General features: G+C 47.4%; 1 protein-coding gene across 2 annotated transcripts in view; it reads left to right on the top strand.

Annotated features, from left to right (window-relative positions):
- The first annotated feature begins 1,804 nt into the window (after positions 1 to 1,804).
- Positions 1,805 to 18,212, top strand: part of LOC120835943 (splicing factor 1) — a 32,426-nt gene continuing 16,018 nt past the window's right edge. The window contains exons 1-5 of one of the 2 annotated variants that reach the window (XM_040218409.3): positions 1,805 to 2,587; positions 7,036 to 7,254; positions 9,405 to 9,480; positions 11,784 to 11,936; positions 16,663 to 16,936. In XM_040218409.3, coding sequence (XP_040074343.2) covers positions 1,951 to 2,587; positions 7,036 to 7,254; positions 9,405 to 9,480; positions 11,784 to 11,936; positions 16,663 to 16,936 — 1,359 coding nt within the window. In that variant the 5' untranslated portion in view covers positions 1,805 to 1,950. The remainder of the gene's footprint in view (positions 2,588 to 7,035; positions 7,255 to 9,404; positions 9,481 to 11,783; positions 11,937 to 16,662; positions 16,937 to 18,212) is intronic. The other variant, XM_040218410.2, reaches the window with a different exon arrangement.

Raw genomic sequence — 18,212 nt, 5'->3', positions numbered from 1 at the left:
CCATTTAGCGCTCTCTGGGCGGCACCATTTTGTTCGACCGCAGCGCCCTCTCCACACATCCGGGAAGTTCAGCGGGTTCGGCGGGGTAAAACGAGAGAGAGGGCACGCGCCAGACTCCGCTAGCAGACGACAAACCGGGAGGTTGCCATCCTCCATCTTTGGGCTGTATCGGCGGGCTCTACCGAACATCGAACTCTCGCTCGTGGCTACCGTTGTGAAGTGGTTCGCGTTCTTAGAATAGTTGTGGCTACTCCAAAATCAACCTATAGCTCTCTGTTGTTCTATTTTGCTAAATGATCAACTAGCATATCTTTTTTCCGTTACTTAAATAGCAGTTGAGTCAGCCGGCAGTACTACCCCCAACTACTGCTTGTATTGCGGCAGGAGAGCACGTTTTATTTATTATTTCATTCTTCCATTTATGGTCGCTAAAGGCCCTACACCAGTACGAACTTTTGTATAGTAAAAAAGGTACAGCCACCGGATTTACTTTTCGCCAAAGAGACCGGCCAATCTGACACAGTTTTCCCTATTTTTTTTTTATTTGCTCGCAGGTAACAGCGCAATTGGACCCTGTGAGTCTTTTTATCTAGCGTAATATTACACGACAACTGGCATACCAAAATCTGCGCATCTGCGCTTGAAAGTTCCAAAATAACGTGATTTTAAACAGAGTTTCCAGGCCAGCCGGACGCTAGCTACAGCCCACTCGGGGGAGCGAACGACATGCGGGGTGAGAGGGAGAGTTCATTTTTTTCTCTTTTACCCTCTCTGCTATGACCCTAATGGAACGGTCTATACGTGCCAAACGATCGAAGGACATGTGGAAAACCAAAACAGACTGCAAGAACTACGCAGTAACACTGGATAAGTAAGTCCTTGTGCACGCAGACGATCAAAATAAATTGAAAGTCACGTAATATAGTCAGATTTGCAATAAATAAGTACTGCTTTATTCTTTCTGCTCATGAATATGTGCGAAGATGCTTGTTCTGGGTTCAAATCATCACCCACACGCTCCGAATCTTTGCAAATAGGGGGAGCGAGAGAGCAGGTGCCCGATAAAAACTGCCCGACATAGAAGATAATAAAAAGACACCGTTCGTAGCTCATGTGCTTTATTTATTATTATTATTATTTTTTTTTTTTAGTTCAAATGTTTCTTTAACCGATATCGTAAAGGTGCGCACGACGGAGTAATTTTCATCCAATGACAGGACGGGCATATTACCACCAAAATGCTAGCAAGCCTTGAACACACTCTACATTCCTTGCGATCGTTAGTTTGCTTAGAATCGTCGCTCGTTTTCACATACCATCCTTGAAACCCTTGAAAGAGAGGTTTGGACCTGATATAGAGCGAAGTTTAACATCGTTCAGTGGTAGAGAAAAATGCTGTAACTAAAGCAATTACACTTTCACAATACCAATAAAGGTGCATACTATCCGGTACAACTGAAGTGACAAAAGTTATTCATGCTATTTTCCGGCGAAGAGACATAATTCACGCGCGTTTTCCCATAGGGAGGCTAGAAATGTAGACTGCATGCTGTCTGCTTCAATTTGCAACCGGAAGTCCCCTAGACACTAGCGCCAGCTGAGCCTCTAGCGTTTATTGTAATAACTCTATGCTTTTAAGTACTTTTAAGACTCTTTACTAGCGTCCTCTATAACAAATAGTTACCTTATTTATAATTCAATGTTTTTGTATAAACATTAAAAATGCGTTTATATTTACTTTAGTTTACATATATTGCACAAAATAAAGAGCTAAATGACGTATCGATAAAAAGTCACGTGACATGCCGCTCTGCGATTCTTTCATCGACGCCATGTTCGGGTGCCAGGACTGTGGTGGAACTTGTTGAGAAATCTTACGCATTCGCACGGACTCGTTACAGAAACCCAGCCCTAAGTATACCTGACCATTTGTTCTAAGAGTTTTCGATTATGGCCACCGGTGCGAACACGACTCCGCTAGGACGCATATCGTTCCCGGGCTCGAGACCCACCGCGGGCCCCGGCGTGTCTTTGTTGAAGCCGAGCTACATGGCTGGCGTTCTGCCCCCCGCCGCAACGCAGCCCAATGGCACCGGCGGCGTCAGCGCAGTGCTCGCACCCCCGCCGGCGCCCCCGACGTTGCCTGCGCCGCCGCCGCCACCGCCAACGCTGCTGACTGTGCCCCCCCTCAAGTACGAGAAGGACCACGACGACCGCGAGAAGGACCGGGATCGTGATCGTGAACGCGAACGTGACCGCGAACGTGACCGCGACAGGGACAGCCGAAAGGACCGAGACCGAGACCGGGACAAAGACCGCTCCTCGCGGGATCGCAGCGGCAAAGACCGCAGTCGGAACCGGAGCAGGAGTCGCGACCGCAACCGCAGTCGTGATAAGAGCCGCGACAAAAGTCGCGACAAGAGTAGGGATAAGAGTCGCGACCGCCGGGACCGCGACCGAGACAAGGACCGTGAGCGTGACCGGGATCGGGATAAGGACCGTGATCGGGATAAAGACCGTGATCGGGACAAAGACCGGGATCGGGACAAAGACCGGGATCGAGAGAAAGAACGGGAGCCTGCGCTCCGTAAGTGGTACTCTTGAATGATTCCTTTCCCTGCTTGTGTCCAGCTTTGCCCTTTCTCTTTCTCGCGTCTCTTGGTGATGGTTCTGTGTCTACTACGGCCCCTCTGCGTGCCTTCTGTCTTCTCTTGGCTTGGTAGGAACACGGTGTGGTATTAAAAGGCTTGGCATGGCACGCTTTGTGGGCTCTGTTCCTGGTTTCTCTCTGGCTGGTAGGCTCAATCTCAATACTGACAGTTTAGAACAGGCGCACAGCGCGTTCAATCGGGTTCAGTACTGACAGCATAGCATAGGCACTGCACAGAGCACAGGCGTGATATGCAGGCTGTTTGTTTTGTTAAGTGCACTCTACTACATAGAGGCATGGGAGGGGTTGGAACACACTTTGAAGCTGGAAAGGTGGTATATATGTTGGCGAGTGGTGGTTTGCGGAAGGAAGCTTAATACGAAACGTTTCGGCGAATGGCGAGTCCTCAATAGGGACGTCGGAGGATACCTTGTAGTTATTGTAAGGAAACTTGCAAAGTCAACCTATGCTCTCAAGCAAGTGAGATGATTTGGGCTCTTTGATTCAAGAGCACCTGATTGCCTGTTTTCCAGTAAGAAGATGAAGCAAATCACTATGTAAGGCGCGATGCCTCGAACAGATTGAGTCGGCAGCACAGTTATGGGAGCAGAGCGGTTTAGCTGCATTGTAAAACCCAATCTGCAACATTAGTCTTAAAGATATTGATTCTGTACGACTTCGACGAAACATAGTTTGCATCTTTTATGCCATTTTTGGGTTGTGAAGAACCCTTTCAGAGCTGTGAACCAGTGATGTAGCCAGGAATTTTTTTTCAGGGCGTAGGGTTTCGGTTCAAAATACATCTAAATTATAGGGTCTACTGAATTTCGACAAGAGGGGGGGGGGGGTTCTGAAGCCCCATATGCTCCCCTCTGGCTACGCCACTATCGTGAACAGCTGAAGTAAGGTGCTGTAGGAGTAGGACACAACTGCAGCCTCTTATGTAAGATTGTAATGCGAGAGGGCTGTGGTTGAGAAAAGCTAAGTACATCCATAGGTTCACTCAGTTTTTAAAAATTTAACAAATGATCATTGCTGACTTTAAAACTGGTGCTGCAACTCCGCTGCTGTGCTTAGAAGCATTGAAGTATACCAGTGTTTGTGGCTCTCATTATTTGTGATCTGCAAGTAGTGAGAGACTTTCTGAGTGCAGCTTATTATTATTAGTCTTCGTCTTTGTGCAAGTACTGCAACACAAAATTTTTAGACTGCGTTACAGTGCATTCTCTGACTACATAGTTGTCATTAACAGTTTCACAGATTTCAGTGCTTGAAAAGTTACCTGCCGTCTCTGAGAGCTGCAATTAACCATTTTCTAATTCTATACTAACTTGTGCCTACATCCCCTTAGATGTAAAATGCCTAGGGGTACAACAAGCACTCTACGAACTATTTTGGAAAAGGAACCATGAAAATTGTTTCTTTTAATGGACTACAACTATAGTCCATTGCAACTCAAGAAGGTAGGGCGAGGGTGAGAGGGACCGGAGAGGAGGAAGCAGTCGGCATGCTAAAGGGAGAAGGAGGCAGCTATGTAGCCAGGATTTTGTTTCGGGGTGGGGGGCCCGGCCCACCCATGACAATTTGCTGTATGGGGGGGAGGGAGGAGAGGAGGCCCCAGCAAAATGGACGATTTTGGGGGGGGGGGGGCCGGGCACCATGGCCCCCCCCTGGCTACGTGGCCTGGAAGGAGGTTTCCCCCTCCCATATCCAGCGTTTCGTCTGCTTCCTCCTCCCCAACCCGTCTTGCCCTCTCCCTACCTCTTTGAGTTGCAACAGACTATAGGTGGTGCAAAGTTCTGCCTTTTACCACCTTTTGCCTCCGGTGGACTTTGGAGATTGCTGGTGTTTCTAAACCTCTGAAGGGCCACTCCACTCGTGTAAGTGAGCAGAGTGTGTTCCAAGCTTAGGAATGAGCTACGAACTGCTAAAGATGTCTCGTGTTTGGGTCAGGACCAGCCACTTTGTTCGCAACGTATTTTTTGTGACGAAACAAATATGTCAAGTTTTGCAAGGATATTTGCATCATGTTTTGCTTTGGACTTTCAACTAGAGCAGGGGTGGCCAAACCACGGCTCTTTGCTGGTCCAAGTGCGGCTCGCGGATCCCTCGTGAGGGGACCCCCCCCCTTCGCTCCTTTCCGCGTCTCCCCAGGAAAAAAAAAGAAAGGATTTCAGAATGAAGCACACTGCGGCTTGCAGTTTGACAGCCTTGTACTCCCATACATACAGTCATACAGCCTTGTGCCCCCATACGTACGGTCAGACTCTAAACAAATAAAATTAAATTAAGCCCCCCCCCCCCCCCGCCCGCAGCTCTTACCGCCAAATTCAGAAACCTCACTCAAACTACACTCAAACTGAACGGCGCCTCCACTTCCTCGAGGAAGGCGCGAGGGCTGGCGCTGGCCAATCGCGAGGACGGATCCGCCGTCGCGATTGGCCAGCGCTGGCCCTCGCGCCTCCCTCGAGGAAGTGGAGGGGCCCTTCAGTTTGAGTGTAGCTTGAGTGAGGTTTCTAAATTTGGCGGTTAGAAGTTCCGTGGTTTTGTTTGCTACTTTTAGGCCAGGCCAGGCCAGCCTGGCCACCCCTGAATTAGGGCATTGAAATTGGGCAGACTTCCTTATTGGAACCAAATCATATGCATCTTTGATTGAGGCGGCTGTCCAAGGTTATAGAGGGAACCCGGGTTTCATGACTCGTTTCCCTTGCTCATTAAAGGAAAGTTGTGTATTAGCAAAGTCTCCCATTCATTACTTGATAGCATACCAGAGTAATCATCTTATCAGAATAACAATACTGTAGGAGAGTGGTTCTCAACTTTGTGGGCCCCTAAGCTCCTTGAGAGTGTTCTTGAGCTCCAAAAGCATTTTTAGAGCTCACAAACTTGAGGCTTGTTCACACGATGCATCTTTTAAACACTCCACAGTTTAGCGAAACCGAGATATCGCAAAATCGACCTGTTTACATGTGGAGTTTGACGCGCGAAACCTGTGACGTATTGACGCGCGAAGCCTGTGACGCCAAACGTTGGAATTTGCACTGGGAATATCAAGCGTTCCGCATCAAAATGATATGAAGTATGCATAATGTGAAGAGACAGGCTGTTCTATTAATATCACTCAATAAACTTCGTCAGATTCGGCTCACTGGGTTTACTAGTTTTGCCAAACCCGGGAATGTTCGTGAACGTCAAAAAACAGGTGGATGATCTCGAAGCATTTTGGACATTTTTTCACCGCTAACAGAAAGTTATCCCCCGCCGTCATGTTTATATGTGGTGCTTGCACTCGTCGCGACTGTTAACAAATCTTCACCGCATCACCAACCCGTACTGCTAAAGCGCCGTTCACGCATTTGCAACCAAGTAGGACCAAGAATCATCGCCCGTATGCATCGCTTTTCTGCTTGTTACTCGCCATGTTTTTTCTTTTTTCGGCCTTTGTTTGGATACGGAATCGGCCAAAAATCAGACTCCTCCAAAATTTCGGTCCTCCTCAAAGGTCAGACGTCATGGCGAAGTCGAGCGGCCATTGGCAGTGTCCACGTTTCTCCTTCAGGTGGTTGACAGGCCTCGGTGAGGTTTCAGCGAAAAATTGCTCCAGATGCAAGGAAGCGCGACACCTTTTCGGTTGCGTTCGGACGGAGAATCTGTTTCCCGAAACTTAGTTTCGCGACACAAGATTCGCCAACAAGATGCATCCTGTAAATAGACCTTTAAAGCTCTAAAAAACTTGACACTCAAAAAAAAAAAAAAAAAAATTGTGGTATTTTACAAGAATGCTTTTGGAGCCCTCGAACGGTCTCCGAGTGGGTCAGAGAAGCCCATTATGGCCAAGAGTTTAAGAGCCGCTGCTGTAGTGCCGTTTATCGTCGTCGACATGACAAGAAGTGAGAGGTGTCTCTTTTGGTTGCCTGTCCTCCAGCACGTGCTCGTTGCTTCTGTTGTGCTTTGGCGGCGGATGCGCATTATAAGCTCACAAGGCGTTGCAGTGTTGCTGAAGGTAGATGGTTCGTGCTGGATGCAACGCAGCTGAAGGACTTCCCTGCCATTGTCCTGTCAGTGACTATCGATTCAAATAAACTGTGGAGTCAAGAAGTGTGTAAAATTTTGTTAAGGTCATGGTCTGACCAAGGAGGGTAGGGTATTCCTTTTGGGTGCCCCCATCTAGAGTGCAAGCCCTTCGATGTCACCTTGTTTGCAGTTGGAGTGGGACAACTGAGAAGCGCTTCGATGGCCACTCTCTAACACGAAAAGGGTTTTGCAGAAGGCTTTCCTTAAATATTCGTTATCTTTGCCGTAATGGCACTGCACTTCCAGTCTCTGAAGCATGCCAGGTGCAAGTCATGTCGACAAGTATTCTTTTTCTTTTTTTGTCTTTCCAGCTGCCATGACTGCAGCACCTCCGGTGGTCTCAATGCTGCCCTCGTGGGCCAGCCAAGACGAGAACAGCAACACGAGCCTCGGCTCGCAGGAGAACTCCGAGCGCCGTCGCAAGAGGCGCAGTCGCTGGTGCTGCGACGAGAAAGAGAAGGTGTTCATTCCGGGGATGCCGACTGTGCTCCCGACCAATCTGGACCCTAACCAGGAGAGGGCCTATCTGCGTAAGTCTCTTCTCCGTCCATTCACTCTTCTTGTTGTTCTAGTTCGGCCACCGCTGTGCTCTTTCCCCTGGTTTGAGTGTATCGTATGGTTTCAGTGTTTGGGCTTAGTTTACTGTGGCCGATGTCGTGGAGGCTGTTAGTCCTAAGAATCCGGACTGCGTCCTGGAGCCTGGTGACGTATGGGCCTTTGATCGGAATTTTCGTGTCTCTTTGTCGTAGGGCGCTAGTTGCAAAGAGTGTTTGAAATGGGGATTGTGGATTACCTAGTTGTGGCTGGTTGCTAAATGCATCAGAAGTTTTAGCATTGGCACTTTTTTAGTCTTACCTTTAGGAAGTTCGAGCATTTATGTGGTTCTCATCTGGTACCAGAATGAAACAGCTCCCAAATGCTCGATTCGCTAGCTCCCTGCGACACTGTTGCACTATCTTTATGTTGCAGCGCAGGTAAGTTGGGCTGATTCATCGTTTTCTGGGGTGGTGTTGAGCTGTGTTAACACATTAATTATGTGTGGGTGTATGCTCCTGTCATTGTCTTCCCCAGGATATCAGTTATGCAGTTATTTGGATGTGTACTTATACCTGAAACAAGTCTGCCAGAATGTTATCTTGCAGCATCTGGCAGTGAAATGGGCTGCCCTTGCTGGTGTACTGTCCTCTCGTGCAAGCCATTGAAAGGCAATTCCTGCAACCCTGGGGACCTAATTAACTTCGTCATTAATGTTTACAGGTTCAAACGAGTGCTTGTCGTATTCTATGTACCTTTTGTTAGAACCATATGTCCCTTCATTGGCATACAGTATCTGAATCCAAAAGTCTAGTTTTAAAGCAGTAAGGCTGGAATTTTGTGCTTCGAACTTTGCTCGCTAAGTTGGGTGTCATGCTGGTTTTTGGACCCCCTTGGGTTCAAATTAACAAGATTCCACTGTAATTGGTAATGTTTTTTTTTACTTCAATTTGGAGTTTTTGCACACGGTCATTTTTATTGCTTTTTAAAGCAAGGTTCTCTCACTGCAGCTGTGTGCCTGAGGGGCTTTCTCTGTAGTCATAGAATCTTCTAAAATGGCTAGATTATTTTGAGAACGGCATTGAGTTGTAAGTGCAATTCAATTGTCAAAGGTGTTTTGGGGGATCCAGTGAAGTAATGCCCTAGCACATTTGGTTGGCTTACTGTGGTGAATCAGAGTCTGGTGCACATAGGACTGTGTTATTCTTGTCTCGGTAGCTGAGCCTCGCTGTTTGCAAACGAGCTTACCTACGTCAATATGGACATGTGCTCCACTGATAATGCTCCGAGTTGCCCAGCCAGATACTGCGACAAGAGTTTTTCTTTGTTCATGTAATCAGAATTAATAGAGTGCTCTTGCACACATAGAGTTCTATTTAGCATCACGAGTATAGCATTCACTGCTGAATGACGAAACAGCAGTATGTTATTAATCAACACTTTGTATTTGATTAACCATTTTGTTTCACATGAGGAGGAAGAACTATATGGCTGATAGAGAAGACTGACTCATTTAAATGTAACACTCGCCGTCTTTGGCCGCAGAGAACTTGTCATCTAATGTCGCGCATCTGGTCATTATGCTGTTCCGCACTAAAACCTGTACTAATGTAGATCTGAATACAGTTTCATGCGTGTTGGGAGTAGCAGGTAATGTTAAATGCTTTCTCTGCTGACCCCAGCCATTGAGGTTGGGTGGACTAGTTTATCTGTTGACATTATATATGTTGTATCAGCAATCCATAACATTATTTACTGCTCGTAGAGTTTTCACGCCTTGAGATAGCCTTCCAGAACTTTGTCTCTCAGATTACGGGCATTTGGGGCTAGGTTAGACAAGGGAAATCCCGTCTGGAGTCGAGCGGGAGGGTGACGACCAGCTAACAGTGGCCGCTAACGACTGACTCTCAGGCCAAGCCAGCGGCAGAGTTTGGGACTTGCCGGCGGCTGCCGTCTTCCTCCTCGTGCCTAGGTGCTTTCCTAGCGGACCCGGCGTGCTGGCGTGCCTCCGCTTGTAGGCAGGCCACGGGTGGCTCTCTCTCTCGCAAGTGTTTGCCTCTGCCGCCGCGGACGGTGCGAGGGGCCAGTGTTAATTGGTGGGGGGCCCCGCCCCTCCTCTCTTCTTCTCTAACCCCGTCTCTTCCAGTTCAACTCCAGATCGAAGAGCTCAGCCGGAGGCTGCGCACTGAGGACCTTGGCATCCCATACAACCCAGAGGAAAGGTTTGGACAACGGGCCGCCGCCTCCCCGGGCTGCACCGCCTAACGCAATCTTTTCTCCCCCTCCCCCGCCGTGGACCCAAAAGGCTAAACACACTCTCCTTTCTCTTCGTCGTTTTTTGGGACTTGCCCGGTTTCGCGCGAGCTAGTCTGTTCGGGGCAGGGCCAGTTCGGCGGTGTTGCCGGTTGCGTAACTTGGTGCCTTTGTGGGGGCTCGCCGGTAGCTGGGGGTTTAACTGTTCTGCGAGGCGGTACGGCACCTCGGTAATTTCAAGAGTAGACTCTCACCAGGGTTGTATTGAGCCTTGTATGAGGGAAGGGTTCACAACCCGGTTCCTGGAAATCTAGGAATTTTCTAGCATGTAGCTATAGGGGTTCATAGTACACCTGAAGTCTCTCTATTGTTCTGCAGAAGCTAAAGCACTTCTCTACTTGAAGTTTGGCTTAAACCTCCATAAACTAGGCATTGATGCATTGCTCCTAGCCAACTAATGCCAGCTGTGCTGCATTAGCCTTAGAACCTGGCCAGAAACAGAAACGATTTAACTTGGAATTACTTGGGCATGCATATCCTGGACAGCAGGACCGTCCTCCAAGAAAGTCTTTGAATTGATATTTTTATTGCGGTAACTCAGTCTATGCTCTCCAACTGTCCTACAGAAAACCAACCTATGGTAATCGGCAGCTATTTTACTCAGTTGAGCCTTTGATATTAAAATAGATTTTGCATGATCACAATTTTGGGTTTTTCAGCTAACTTATAACAGATAGGTTAATTTATTGCCATAAGAGAAGAAACTCGCAAACTTCTCCAGCGTCTCTTGACTCGATGTTTGACAACCCTTGACACCACTTTGGCTTTCATAATCAAGTTACTATATTTCAGCTAACGAACGTCCTAGGAGCCTCATACGTAGGCATTTAGAAGTGTAACCGTCTTAGCACTATAGTCGGGACAAATTAGGAATGTAGTGGATGCTTCGCCTTCAGCGGGAGCGTTCTACCTTTTATTGCACTTCGTTGCTTTTGCAGTCCAAGCACAACGGAACGCAACAACTTCGTGCTGAAGGCAACGTTTCTACTGCATTCTTAGCATATCACCCATTAAACATTGAGATCACTTCTTTAGATTGCAGTAACTGCTGGACAAACTATGGCAAACTCTCTTTGGTTGTGCAGCCCTTAAGCACGCTGTACTGAACTTCACGAAAGCCTGGAAATGGAAAGTTAAAAAGCTCCCCGCCAGTCCTCACCTTTAGCGGACCATCTAGCTTTAGTGATAAGTCCATGGAGTCCAACTCTGTGCACATAGTGCAGTCAGGTCCCCTCGAGGCAGTCGCAACCTGTGCCGGGTTTGGAACCACCTTGCCGGCATTGTGGCCTATATAACGTGCCGACTTGGCCCCCGCTGCCTCTGCGACCGCCTCGCCGAGACAGCCGGATGAGGCAGCGTCGGGGCTGGGACGTCTAGACGAAGCTGGTTGCTTCCCTCGCAGGACGTTGCTTAATCCATCTCATCCTTGATACGTTTTTGCAGGCCATTTAATCACACCTTTTGTTCCAGATTGCTTTAACCTTAACACTCTTAAAACATGTTTTTTTGTGCTTGCAGCTTTCACGTCAAACGAGGGTGGGGCTAAAAGGGTCTTAGTCGACGGGTCTCCAGCATGGGCATCCCTTTTAGATAATGCAGGTCCGGATGCCGGCGTTGCAAGGGCCGAGGGACCCGGCCGCGCTAATAGCATCCGATATGTGGAGAATTTAATATGCATCACGGGCGTTTATTTCTGCCAAGGGGATAGCTTCATGAAGCTTCTGTTCGCCATGACGGAAGGCTTTTTGTCGGCGGAAACGACACCTGTGCATCCAACTGCACTTTTAACGCCGTTTGTTGTTACCTCTTTTAAAGCGGATGCGCCGACCAATTGCCATTCTTTCTTTTTTGCGTTTTACTCTGTCGAGTATATGGCACATTAAAGCCCCAACCACGCGAGGCATTTTTTCACGTGCTTTGCCCGCATCGGCGTTGGTGCACGTCGCTCGAAACCACCTGCAACAAAATGACGCGCGGGCCAACGCTGAGGTCTGGCCGGGACGGACAGCGGCACAGATCGACGCAAGGCAATGCCGACGCGGACGAAGCGCGTGAAAAACGTCCCGCGTGGTTGGGTCGTAAAAGAAATGGCGGAAAGCCTCACATTCTTTGGATAGGCTTTTGTTGGCAGCTAGCGGGTTGAGCATTTCCCCAGCGAGTGGACGAGTGGGTTGGGACCTACACGGCCGCGGGCCTCCCTTTGTGTGCTCAGGTCTCCGTCCCCGGAGCCCATCTACAACAGCGCGGGCAAGAGGCTGAACACGCGAGAGTACCGGGTGCGGAAGAGGTTGGAAGACGAGCGCCACATGCACATCACGGAGATGTTCACCATCAATCCGGACTACAAGCCGCCTTCCGACTACAAGTTAGTTGCCCCCGGACGTCCTGTGGGAGTGGCTGTGCAGTGCCCGGACAACCTGGCCGCGACGTGCAGTAGCTTGCCGCCAAACTTTGTTCGTGCTGCCCTAGTTTCTTTCTCGAAACTCTTTTTCCAAGCATAACAATTGGCACTAGGGCATGTTGTAATAACGGCTGACTAGTCGTTAGTAGCTAGATGAAGTCAACAACAGCATTTATATACAAATATTTACATTAAAATGTCCGGCATCGTCCGCTCATGGCCAGGCCTCGATCCCTCTCGTGCATTCTATTTCTCGAGCTCCCGCTTCTTCTTCCTCTTTGTCGGGATGCCCACTTCCATACAATAAGTTTCAACACACTCCCCCCCGCTAGAAGAAGAAATAGCTGATGCGCTGTTGCATTAAAGTTGAAAGTTGGAAGAAAGATAATTCTGACCTTCTCTGGACGTCTATGCTTCCCGGAAGGTCGCGTTGGTAGCCCGGTGATTATTTTATCATTGCCGTTTAGGTCGTTCTGTGTCACGTCATGTCTGTCATTTGCATAGAATCCAGGGACGATGTCTTGCCTTGTTTGAGCGAGCGATTTAGTCTTCCATCCTTCATTCCATTGAATCTGGAAGTCGATCGTGCAGCCACGTGTGTTAAAACCACGGGGACGGGACAAGGCGCGAAGTGTACGATACACTCTTTTCCTAATCTCCTTTATAGCTCTTGTTAGGCGCTGATGTATGCCGATTCTTTGTTTTGTGCTTCGTTGCTTGTATAGTCTCCCTTGTTTCTTAAATTGCTTGTTTCGTTGAGGAGGTCGTTTGACATTCCTGTTCAAGAAGGTTCCATTTATTTGTTTAGTTGCTTTGGCACGGTTCCGTTTTTTCCTGTCTTTTTGTGCTTTTCTGAGTCTATTCTTCTTTGTTTCCAACTCGCCTTCGTTTTGACTGTGATGACCTCTGTGAGTGCCGGCTTCATACTCTTTCTTGAAACCAGACATGACTTCTTCTCCAGTTAGCATGTAGACTATGTTCTTCGATGAAGTAGCCTGTACGGGGTTGTCGTCCAGTAGCGTATTGGTCACCTTTGTCGTTCCAGTTGATGCGCATCTGTCCTTCGTCTGCTGCTCTGATTTATGTTCTGTGACTAGACGATCGTCAGCGTAGTCTGTTGTCACACCGATGACAGTTCCGAGTTCATAATTGTTGCTGTAAGGCTGAGTTTGTCTCACGAGATGTGGTCTGATGGAACTCATATCTGATATATTACGTTGTTTAGATAATTGTGGCTTTTCTCTCTCTACTTTTTCCAGTTTCGTCACCTGCTGATCGACTAGTTGGGCTTTAATCTTCAGCATTCATAGATGTCCTACGATGTGGTCGTTTAGTTCTATGACGTGAGTGTATTCTTCTTCAAGTTCTTCAGTGGGTATGAATGGTTCGATAGCATCATCCAGGTACTTAAGTTGAGATTCATAGTTTGTTAGCATCTCGATGATTTCGTTAAATTGTCCGGCTGTCGTTGTTTCTGGCATTGCTTTCTCCAGAAAATCAAAGAGTGTCGTTACCTTGTTGCGTAACGCAGATCTTTGTTGCAGAAGGTGCTCGATGTCGACATCGTTGAGGGTGATATTGTCTTGGGCATCCGTTGCATTGGCTAAAATCTTGCTCATCTTGCCGGTCAATCGTTGCTATAGGTTGGCTGTTGTGACCTTCCGTTGATGGGTCCAGTCAGATTCTCACCGTTTTGTTAAGCCCTCTCCCGGGTTTCGGCACCATGTTGTAATAACGGCTGACTAGTCGTTAGTAGCTAGATGAAGTCAACAACAGCATTTATATACAAATATTTACATTAAAATGTCCGGCATCGTCCGCTCATGGCCAGGCCTCGATCCCTCTCGTGCATTCTATTTCTCGACCTCCCGCTTCTTCTTCCTCTTTGTCGGGATGCCCACTTCCATACAATAAGTTTCAACACACCCGTCCCGCGACTCGCGGGACTGTCCCGCATTGAGGGCTTGTGTCCCGCGTCCCGCAAGAAATTCCAAAATCTTCAAAATGTCCCGTATTTCACATTGTCGTAACATTCACTGCGCAAATTATGGCGCTTCCGAACAACGGGGAACCGCGGAGGTCGCTGATAAATGTGTGAATCTCGCTGGTATGTCATTTTCTTGCCAAGCACTGCGGGAAGCAACCGTCGTTCTTGCGGGAGACTGACGCACATGCGCCGTTGTGCCTCTCCCCTTGATGGCAAAATATTGCAAGCGAAAATTTATCACCAAAAGCTGAAAATCAACTATTGTAATTAGTTGGAAATCATACTGTATCATGCGAAAAAGTTGTTGTGGAAAGATTCTTTTTTTTTTTTAGTGAAGACGGTTACAGAAGGCAAAAAACCTGCAACTCACAACGGTCAAAAAAATACAACATAAGGTTTTATTTTTGTGTAGGAGCATGTTAATATAAGAGTAAGTATCGACAGGGAACAATAAGCCGAAAAATATTTACTGTTTTTCATATCCTTTTGATGCATTGGGGTCTTTTGCAGTCGATCTTTATGTTTTCAACTTAGATACTTTTAATAAAATATTTAACATTACAAATAAACAAAAGTATATCACTGTGAGTGAAACTTGCGCTTTCGGACATCACAGGATTTCGGGGTGTGCGCGTTGGTGAATTTCCCTTAATACTTATTTCTTGAGTCGTGGAAATACCGTCCTCCTCTTACCCCCCCCCCCCCCCCCCCCTGTTGCGTGACAGTGGCGCCTCTAGCGGACTCGGAGTCTACGGAAGCAGACGTCGCAATGGAAAAGTGTAGGCCCTGCGACATCCTCGACCTTTGCGTGCCCCGTTTTGTCACCGCAACAGCAGAAAACTGTTATTACGGTCAGTCCGCTTGGAAAGCGGATGTCCACTGATCGCAACTGCAACGGCAAACAAATAACAGCACGCACATAAACAAAGATAGAGCAGTTTGTTTCTATGTCTCAAACGCCACTCAGGGGATCACTCGCCTTTGAAGTGCATCAGGGAAGCGGAAAAAAGGCGTTTAGCTATTCGAACTACGTCGTAAGAGGTTACTGTTTATCCGTTACAAACTGCGTTTTCACAATTTCTTACCTAAAGAAGTGATTATTAAAACGCGCACAAACATGTTAGAATTACCAGAGCAAGCGCACCAGCCTCTGCAGCAGTACAAAAAAAAAAAAAAAAAAAAAAGCAACGAAACAAAAAGACCATGCAAACACTTTCCGAACTTTGCAGAAAAGATAGGGTCCCCATCTCAGACGACAATTAAAAGAAATGTGGAAAAGCCGCGAACAAGGGCGAATGAAACGAAGAATTCTTGTGAAAATGGAGCGTGCTGGTTAGGTTACGGTGTTTGTGGAGAATAACATAGGTTTATTCTCCACAAACACCGAAACGAAGAAGTTAGCAGACGATACAAAGATACAAATCACCCAGCAAAGACCTCCTTCAACGACGACGAACGCACGAGGCGTCGGCAGGAGCATTGAAAATTAGCAAATGATGCTCGCCGTTAATGTTTACCACCAAAAAAGCAAAAAACAAGTAGAAACAAAGTTGCAGACGGCCTTCCTTATCTCCGGGCATAGCGTAGCAGACGAACCGGTGGTAGTAAGCGACGAAGCGAAGGAAAGGAAGTAAAAACTAAGCCGAACAAGGCAAAGCAAAATACGTGATGGTTCAAACCTCAAGTAGACACAAGAAATAAAAAATCAAACAAAAAACGTAAACGCAGGAGGAGGAAAGACCACGGCGGCGTAGCATTGCCTCAAACATAAAGAGAAAGTAAACTTAGAAAAATGGAAGGAAATGCACAACCCTCCGACGGGTGTTTTTTTTTTTTTTTTTTTGTAACTCCGCTTTTATTAGTTTTAGTAATAGCTTCAGCTTTGCATGTGCACAATCAACTATTTCCAGAGCATGTTCGCATCGCAGTAAGGTACGTGGTTTGAAATTGTCTTTTTCTTCTTGATCCGGAACGATCGGGATTAGCCAGCTCGCGTATTCGACGAAACGGTTTTAAGCAATACATTCATGAGAAATTGGAATTACAAAACAAATTAATCGATATGAACAGTAAAGTTGAATCGTAGCAATGTTCTAAAACTTTTTTACACTGCCCTCTTTCAAGAAACAGGGCAAAGGCGCATTCGTGTTTTGCCTGGCTTACATCAATTCTGGCAGAGTTTTTTCTTCAGGAGAACCCGAAAATTTCACCCTACAAGCTGTAACATCTTTCCCGCACGAAGAAAATGTCCTCGACTCATGAGGTGGCACTTATTTTTTAACATTCAAAGCAGCGAATACTAGTGACAATTTTTTTTCATTGGTCACCTCGCACGGAGATAGGCAAAACCAATGCGTTGTGGAGAATTCGTCTGCAAGCGGAGACTCCGAGCTCGCCAGGGGCGCTGCGATCACTTTTCGCCCGCGATCCGCGGGAGTTGCCAGTATTGGCTTACATGGTATTTGGTAAGAAGGTGGGGTTCCACCAGGCACTGTTAGTGTATTTATAGGGGGAGGGGGAGGAGGATAAGAAAATGACGTGGAAGAGGAAAAGAAGGAGGAGGGTTGTTTCGACCAAAGAGTATTCTTGCACTCCTTCTGGTAACGATGGTGGCGTAGTCCGCCCGTGACCGGCTTTGTCGCCTCCTAGACCCAAGTGTAGAGAGTGTGACAGATGGAGAAAAGGTCCTCCCATGTGTTTCAGGCCCCCGCTGATCCGCGTGAGCGAGAAAGTGATGATCCCGCAAGAAGAGCACCCAGACATCAACTTTGTGGGGCTGCTCATTGGGCCTCGGGGCAACACGCTCAAGTCCCTGGAGAAGGAGACCGGGGCCAAGATTATCATCCGGGGCAAGGGCTCTGTGAAGGAGGGCAAGGTGGGACGCAAGGACGGCCAGCCCCTGCCTGGCGAGGACGAGCCGCTCCACGCCTTTGTCACCGCCTCCAACCAGGACAACGTGCGCAAGGCTGTCGACAGGGTGAGCGGGGCACTCGACCCCTCGGCCTCTTTGCCTTTATTTGTTGAGGCAGAAGGTCTAGTGTAGCAAGGCAACAGGCAGATTTGCTCTGCCTGACAAGGCTGTTACCCATCTACATTGCTCAGTGGGCAAGAACAGTGAAACATCACTGGGGGGCATTTATTGGTGTGGGAAGTGTTTTTTGTTGACACTGTGCAACCTGTTCTCGGGAGCTTTTATTCAGTGTGGGGGTGGTCGTTTCCCCCTCCTCGATATACGTAACATTGCCAACATGCGTAAGTGGCAAAAGAGCGGGTTCATATCGTGGAGTAGTGAGGTAGCCTTATTTATAGCATGGGAGGGTTTGCACAAGGAGTTGCCCCTTTGCGACGCATTGATGATGAGAATGTACAAACTTGTTAATCACTAACCTTCTGCAATTGAATAGGTGAAAAGTAGCTGGTGCCATTTTAGGGCAGCCACAAATCTCGACTATCATAATTTCTTTTTTAAATCTAGTTTGTTGCTTATAGTAATTTATTATTTGTATAATGAAAATACAAACATCATGAGTTACCTGCCTGTTGACATTGTTTTATTTCCAGCTTTATTAATATATTTTTATTTATAGTTATCTGCTTCGGGGCTAAGAATATAAAGTATATTTATTCGTTGTGTGCCTCGTGCAGTGATGCGATTGCTGCGCCATTTGCGCTTAAGTACTTACCCTGCTCCATTTATTTTGCCGAAATATGATAAATTTGTGCCAACGTTGTGCGAAAGCTTGATTGCACTTTATTAATGGTGTAAATATAGCTGCCCGGGCTTCGCTACACTGGCAAATCGTCGCAGCAGGCTGGTGCAAGTTTGGAAAACTGTTGAATATCGCCTCAAATAACATGCCATCTTGATTTTCTCTCTGTAGCTAACACTGAAAGCATTTGGAAGTTTAACAATATTTTGGGCGCGTTCGTGGTCGGTCTTGACGGGTAAATGGCCGTTCACACACTTGAACAGAGTACGACCGAGAGGGACAAGACCGGTTTTTAAGCCTCTTACGGCGGCAAAGGACCTGCTCTGCAGCAGTGCATCCAGGGGTGCTATGTTGCGCTTTTTTGACTCCCAGGAGACTAGGGAGAAGGAAGTGACGTGAACGATACAGCTAACACAGATTGGATGTTGACAGAAGAAAACAAAATCAACATCCAATCTGCATTTGCTGCGTTGTTGACGTCACTTCCTTCTCCCTAGTCTCCTGGGAGTCCAAAAAGCGCAACATAGCACCCCTGTCTTGTCT

This window comes from Ixodes scapularis, unplaced genomic scaffold (genome assembly GCF_016920785.2).
Source record: "Ixodes scapularis isolate PalLabHiFi unplaced genomic scaffold, ASM1692078v2 PGA_scaffold3__209_contigs__length_174095766, whole genome shotgun sequence".
Classification (NCBI taxonomy): Eukaryota; Metazoa; Arthropoda; class Arachnida; order Ixodida; family Ixodidae; genus Ixodes; species Ixodes scapularis.
Note: the sequence above shows the minus strand (reverse complement) of the source record. Positions and strands in the feature narration are given on the sequence as shown.